Genomic DNA, 6,248 nt, shown 5'->3' with positions numbered 1-6,248 from the left:
TAGACTGAGGCCCCATGTGAGACCATTAAATTCAGAATCTCTGGTGATGAGGCCCAGCAACAGGTGGGGTTTGAAGGTTGCTCAGGCGACTTCAATGTAGAGCTATTTGAGAACGCTAGCCCTGGAGCCTCCAGGTACTCAGTTGGAAAACCATGGAGCGAGGTCAGGGCCAGGACCCCTTCCAAGCCTAGGCCCTTGGACTGAGACTTACGGTTAGTGACAGGCCTCCCTTCTCATGTCTCATCTCCCATCCCCCAAATCAAAACTCCTGAGAGCCAGGGGACTAAACACCAAGGTTTCTCAACCAAACACTGGACGTTTGTGGAGGACTTTCCTGTGCATTCTCAGATGTTTCGCTGCATCCCTGGTGCCTACGCACATGCCAGTAGCATATCCCTCCAACAGCCCTGCCCCCCCCACCCCTGCCATCAAAACAATCAGAAATGTCTCCAGTTGTTGAAAAAGTCTCCTCAGGTGAAACCCCCGCCCTGGTTGAGAACCACTATGCTCTATGAGCCTCCCATTGCAGACAGAGGCAGGGGCGGAGGCCATTTGACAGCAGGTTTAATTGGGCCTGGCAGGAGGGAGGCCTCTGTGGGAGGCCAAGGCTTCACAATGTTAAATGGAAGGATAGTATGCCAACAGGCTGACTGATGTGGTCTCACTCTGGGGGGAGGGAGTTCTCCAGAACACTCATTCCCGGATTCCCAATCAGTCATAGGAGGGCCAGAAGTAGCTTCTGGGGCAGACACCCCCGCTTTCCGGGAACAGGCAGAAGGGGGTGTGGGAGTGGCATGTGCAGAGGGGATTCTTTCCTTCTGTAGATATTTTCCTGGCACGGTGACTGCCTGTCTGATTGGCTGAGGGCTGGAGGGGAGGAACTTTCCAGCTGTGGGTGCCTGGGTCGGGTCCCTGGAGGCCATCTGACACTGGGATGATAGGGACGTCTGGGTGTCGGGGTTTGGAAGACTGAACCGTTGTGGCTGGTACCAAGGGGCTGGCCCTTCCCACCCCCGGCAAGAGACGTGGAAGTTGTGGGTACTTGCTCCTTGGAACTGGAGGCTAGGATCTGTCTGTGTCTTCACAAGTCACTTTTTGCTTGAAAGTGGTTGTACCTGAGGGAAGAAAGAGGGTAGGAGCCCTGGGAAAGGAAGGGGAGGGAAGGGGGCTGGGAAGGAAGGAGGAAGGATGGGTGGTGGAAAGTAATGGTGGGTTGGAGGTGGTGAGGCTGTTTGCGGCCCTTATCCCCCAACTCACTCCACTGCGAAGCTCACAAAACCCAGGAGCAGCACAGCTCCGAAGACAAAGAGGAGCAGAATCCTGGCTTCCCAAAGATCATGACTTCCTGCAGGGAACCCAAGAGGCAGTGAACGATCCTGGGGGGAGTCTAAGAGCTCAGAGTTCTGGGTGGGGTGAGGCAGGGAGGGGTGGGGAGTAAGGACCTGGGAAGCAGCGCTTTCGGGTCCAGCAGTACACCTCGAAGCCCGCGCAGGTGGAGCAGTTGTACAGGATGGTGCTGCCCCCTACAGGAGACAGCAGGACCAGCGCTGGAGAGCGAAGCCTCTGCTCCACCCTCCCCGAGTCCCACCCTTCCTCCCTACCTGCAGGCTCTCCTCAGGTGCCCCAGAGGCCCCTCGCCCTCGCTACCCCTTGCCTTTCCTACTCACGGCAAGCGGGAGCGCAGAGAGCTGAAATGAAAGACAAGGAGGGGTGGGGTTAAACGAGCTCAGCGACACGCTCTTTTGCCTAAGAACCCAGGCAACCCTCGGTCCGTCCCCGCATTGATACCTTCCCTGTTGTACTCGAGGAGCTTGGTCCTATGAAGCCATTGCCAATATGAAGGGAGTGAGGAGAGAGACCCTTTGATCTCTGGGGAGACAGAGCAGCTCTATTGCCCAGGGCCTCAACAGGGCGGGTTCACCTCCACCCCTTCCCCCAGCACCTCCCATCTAGTCCTCCTGTCTCCTCCTGGCCTCCACCCTTCCCTGCCCCTCCAGCCCCCTCCTACCATCCCTTTCCTTGATGCCGTCCAAACCCCTAGGTTGTGCCTTCCCTCTTAACCTCACCCATGACTCTCAGGACTCTGTGAGTCTTCTCTGTGACTTTGTTCATAGACGCATCATCTGTAGGGATGCGTAAGGACCCGTGATTCCCTCATCAGCCCAGAAGGAGGTTCTGGGCCTTTCCTGACTTTTCCAGGGTCTGAAGTTTTCCCAGGGGGAGAGGCCAGTGTGTCCAGAAAGGGCTGTGGACTTAGGAGGTGATTGAGAAGCACAGCTGGGAAGCCACATGCTGCCCCACTTGGGGCAGAGGAGTGACTTGCTGGGCTCATCCCTGAATATCTGATCATACCTAAGGCAAAGGCTGAGAAGTTCCAGGAGACCTCACAGTCCTTCCACTGGGCCTCCATCTGGCTGCAGAGTTGAGCCAGGCGGCCCGATAAGTCACGGTCTGGGAAGCGGCAGAAGACACAGGCCTGGGCGGCTGCCAGGAAGATCCCACTGAGTGCCAGCATCCACATGAGGCCTGCTGGGGGTGCTGGAGGGGGGCTGGACCGACCTAGGCTGGGAAGACCTTGGAATGCTCTGTGATCCTGGTTCCAGCCCTTTGCCTGGAGGTTCTAGAGTGTTCCAGAACAGTTGGAGGTTCTAGAGCATTCCAGAACAGTGCCATGGCTCCATCCCGAGCTGGGGTAAACCTGGGGCCCAAGGAACTGGGGACGAGAAGACACTTGTAGTGAAAGATGGGCAGAGAAAGCAGGGCTTTTGCTATACCCCCAACCCAGCCCTCAGCAGCCTTTACAAGTTTCTGTGTGGTTCCAAAAGCAATTTTATTTTTCTTCTTGTAAATCATGACCAGTGATAAATAATGTGACTCCCCCAGTGAAGAAGTTGTTTGTTAACATCCCATCCCCTCAGGGATCCAGAAATCCCATCCCTTCCCATATCCTCCCCCACTCTCTCAAACACTTCTGTTCTCTCTGCCCTGGGCAGCCTTGGGCCTTCCCCAGCTATCACCTAGCAACAGGCTCATGGTTGCCTTAGCAACCAAGAGTTCTATACAGGCCTCCAAGGCCAGGCTCAGCCCAGTGACTTTTCTCTTACCTCTCATCAGAAGATCCTATTGACTCAAACCCCAACAGGCTCCTCCTGCCTATGTGGTGATATCAAGCACATGTGTGCACACACACACACCTTGTGATTAAATTAATTCTCAGTCTACTCACACCTATACCACAGACACACCTGGTGTCAAAACAGTTGCCGGGCAACCCCAAACAGGACTGGACATGCAGAGACCACAGAAAGACCACACACAGACACCATCACCAGCAACACAGATGGGAGCCAGGATGCCAGAGATGCATGCATCAGTCAGACTCACTGGCTGACACGCACGTACGCATGAAGGAAGTAAGGCCAGGACCCAAGAAGCTGCCACCTGCTCCCCATGGCCAGCCCTACCATCAATGTGGGATTCTATAAACCCTGGGATCTCCAGAGGGATGCTCCAGCCCCATAGTTAATGGGGATCCTCCTAGCTCCTTTATGCCGACCCAGGGTGGGATGTAGCCTTTCTGTCTCCCTCAGTGGAGGCTTGGGACACAGCCAAAAGAATCTCCCTTCCCATGTTTCAGAGTGTTCTGATCTCTCATTGGTCAGGCAGGGCCACCAGCTCCAGGAGAATCACAGTCCATGAAACCACGTTAGAGCAATCTAAAGTCCCTCTTTCCCCCAGACCTCAGTGTCCCTCTATGATTCTGCTAGGCCTAGCCTGGGCAGAGAAGCATCCCCACTTTTCCAGACCCCTGAACACTGAGCTCTAACCGAGAAACACTGGAGATCCCCGGCTCAGGTGAGAAACTGCCTGAGGAAACCTCCCCACCCCTCCCAGGATTAGCACTCATCTAGACCCTCTGGTCTTGTGAGCCTTTGGTGGGCTCTGGTTTGAGGATTCCTGCCTACATATGGACTCCAGTCAGGTGCAGTGGATCCCTGACTCTCACAGCTCCCGAAGCAGAGGTAGGAAGAGGCCTCAGGAGAGCCTTCATCCCCTTTCCTGACCCATCTTTTCTTCCCACCGCCCTGCCCCGCCCTGCCCCCAGTCAAACTGAGGGCAGCTTTCCCAGTTCTTAGTGCCGGACGAAGCGCAGAGATCGGGAGTTGAGCAGGTCTTCAGGGTCAGGGAAGACAGAGTCGAGACGGAAGCCGTGCTCCAGAGCCACCCGCAGCACCTCCTCCAGGAAGCCTGGTGTGCCCACCACCTCCCGTCGCTCTCCTGGCCCCCCAGTCCACAGTGGCTGCAGCCCCAGTCTCCTGTACTCCACTTCGGGGAGTTCTGCGGGGCAGGGGGCCCACTCCAGACGAAAGTGTGGGCCTCCCTCCGCCCTGTCCTCATTGGCTACACCAAATCGGGCCCGCATGGCACCCAGACACTCAGGGTCGGTGCAGAAGAGGTTGGCCCGGAAGGTGTCCACCTGGACAGAGCTCAGCTCATAGTGGTGTGGGCCCCGACGAGCAGAGAAGTGCACCAGGCGGGGGCTGCTATCTACATCTGCGTGGAGCAGGGCAGCTGTGGGTGCTGGGGTCCCGCGAGAGGCCTCCAGTTCCCGCAGGGCATCCAGGAGGGGGCGGATCTGGTAAAAGTCAGCCTCTGCCCTGAGAAGCGCTGTCTCTCCATATCCTCGGGGCAGGTCCAGGCGGCCCAGCCGGAGGAAATTGAGGATGTGCCGGAAGGCCTTGCCATCTCGGTCGATGAAGTAGTGACCGCCTCCCTGGGGATTGAGGTTGGGGGTCATGGGGGTACCGGCCCTAAACATGGCCCCCAGCATAGAGTCTGGGAATCGAGTCAGGGTCTCCAAAGTGGTGGAATATAGTGTGCCCCCCACATTCAGGGTCACAGGGCCCCCAAAGGAGGGGGGCGAAGAGGTCACAGGAGGAGGGGAAATTTTGAGGAATACTGGAGACACTGAAAGAGAAAAGGTGGAATTTCCTGAGTGTGTGGAATTTGGTCGTCAGGTTCAGTCTGTCTCTGGGCTGGAGGTACAGGTTGGAGTACAGCAAGATTCAGGGCTCACCCCAGGTACCTTGATGGTGGGGGATGGTTTCTGGGCACAGAAAGACCGGAAAGGTTGACAGAACGGATGAAAAGAGCAGAGCGAAGCCAGAGAGGGCCGGAGATTTAGGTCCAGACGCATCCGATTCTGGGTGGTCTGCGATTCCTTTCTGTCGTCTTCAAATAGTGGGTTTCCGGAATCCAACCAGCAGGTGACGGTGGCTAGCACAAGGCCGACTCTTTGAAGGGTCTAGCTTCCGAGTTCTCGGGCAGATCGCTGTCGCCGTGGGCGAGTCCACGTAGGGCTCCCGGGGCCAGTCAGAGGCCTGGCCTGGCTCCGGCGCGGGTCCCGGGAGATGGAGGCTGGGCTGACTGGAGCCGATGGCGGAGGTGCCTCGGTATTGGCTGGGGAGCGAAGATGCACGCTCAGTCGGAGCTGGGAGTGTCCGAGGACTCTGATGGGAGCAGCCGGGAGTCTCGGGACCCGGGCGCCGCCGCCTTCACCCGGTGTTGCCGCAGCCGCTCAAGTCCTCTCCGCCCCCAGGAAGTGGCCTAAGGGCAGCGGCCGGGGGCCCTTTAAGAGACAGCCCCGCCCCCAGGGCGCCCCACCCCCCGCCCCCGCCAGGCGCGCGCCGCTGGGGTGGTGGCGGGAGCCGAAAGTGGCGAACCGGAGAGACGGGGCGGACGGGCTGGACGGGCAGGCGCTGGCGGGGGTGGGGCCCGGAGGGTGACTCAGGCGCGTCGTTCCGGATGTGGCCGCGACAGCCCCGCCGGCCCCCAGGTGTGCCCGGCCGCACGTCTGCAACTCGGCGGGAACCGGCGTCTCCTATCCCGCAGCTCAGGAAACGGAGGCCCGGCCGTCCAGGGCTTGGGGACCAGTTCCCTTCCAGTCGCCCCCGCAGGGAATTCCCGAGGGGGCGGGTGCTGAGCCGCCGCATTCCAGGGATACCTCGGGGCCAGGGTGGCCCGAGCCTGCTTCTCCGTCCCGGCCTAAGGGAAGGCTGGACACAGCCCACGCGAGTGGCCTCTCCCCGGCCGGACGGGTCTGGCCACGTAGCCTGAGCCCTAGAGCCACGCCCATGGCCTCAGCTTCGGGCTGAGGCCGAAGCTCCCACTTCATTCCCCGGGAGTCGCCCCTTGCATAACTAGAGCTCGAAACTCCCAACCGCTCCCGCACCCCGGGAGCTGCAGCG

At 58.9% G+C, this 6,248-nt stretch overlaps 2 protein-coding genes across 2 annotated transcripts; both read right to left on the bottom strand.

Moving 5' to 3' along the window:
* Nucleotides 1–547: 547 nt before the first annotated feature.
* On the bottom strand, nt 548–2,662 carry TMEM95 (transmembrane protein 95). Its single transcript, XM_014551594.2, has 7 exons — nt 2,353–2,662; nt 2,067–2,123; nt 1,789–1,869; nt 1,668–1,688; nt 1,443–1,523; nt 1,258–1,345; nt 548–1,115 (listed from the first exon to the last, which is right to left on the bottom strand). Exons 1-7 carry the CDS (start codon nt 2,519–2,521, stop codon nt 1,082–1,084), a joined length of 531 nt encoding a protein of 176 aa, XP_014407080.1. The 5' UTR covers nt 2,522–2,662; the 3' UTR covers nt 548–1,081.
* A 149-nt stretch (nt 2,663–2,811) lies between these two features.
* Nucleotides 2,812–6,235, bottom strand: KCTD11 (potassium channel tetramerization domain containing 11). The gene has a single exon (XM_014551615.2). It carries the CDS (start codon nt 4,829–4,831, stop codon nt 4,133–4,135), a length of 699 nt encoding a protein of 232 aa, XP_014407101.1. The 5' UTR covers nt 4,832–6,235; the 3' UTR covers nt 2,812–4,132.
* Between the last annotated feature and the right edge of the window lie 13 nt (nt 6,236–6,248).

Source organism: Camelus ferus, chromosome 16 (assembly GCF_009834535.1).
Source record: "Camelus ferus isolate YT-003-E chromosome 16, BCGSAC_Cfer_1.0, whole genome shotgun sequence".
Lineage (NCBI taxonomy): Eukaryota > Metazoa > Chordata > Mammalia > Artiodactyla > Camelidae > Camelus > Camelus ferus.
Note: the sequence above shows the minus strand (reverse complement) of the source record. Positions and strands in the feature narration are given on the sequence as shown.

Excerpts from the sequence above, each read along its gene's own strand:
- TMEM95 (XM_014551594.2), bottom strand. The coding sequence starts at position 2,521 with ATGTGGATGCTGGCACTCAGTGGGATCTTCCTGGCAGCCGCCCAGGCC. Across the intron at positions 1,870-2,066 it reads CAGAGTCCTGAGAGTCATGG|AGATCAAAGGGTCTCTCTCC; the intron begins GTGAGGTTAAGA and ends CTGTCTCCCCAG. Across the intron at positions 1,346-1,442 it reads CCGAAAGCGCTGCTTCCCAG|GAAGTCATGATCTTTGGGAA; the intron begins GTCCTTACTCCC and ends GGTTCCCTGCAG.
- KCTD11 (XM_014551615.2), bottom strand. The coding sequence starts at position 4,831 with ATGCTGGGGGCCATGTTTAGGGCCGGTACCCCCATGACCCCCAACCTC.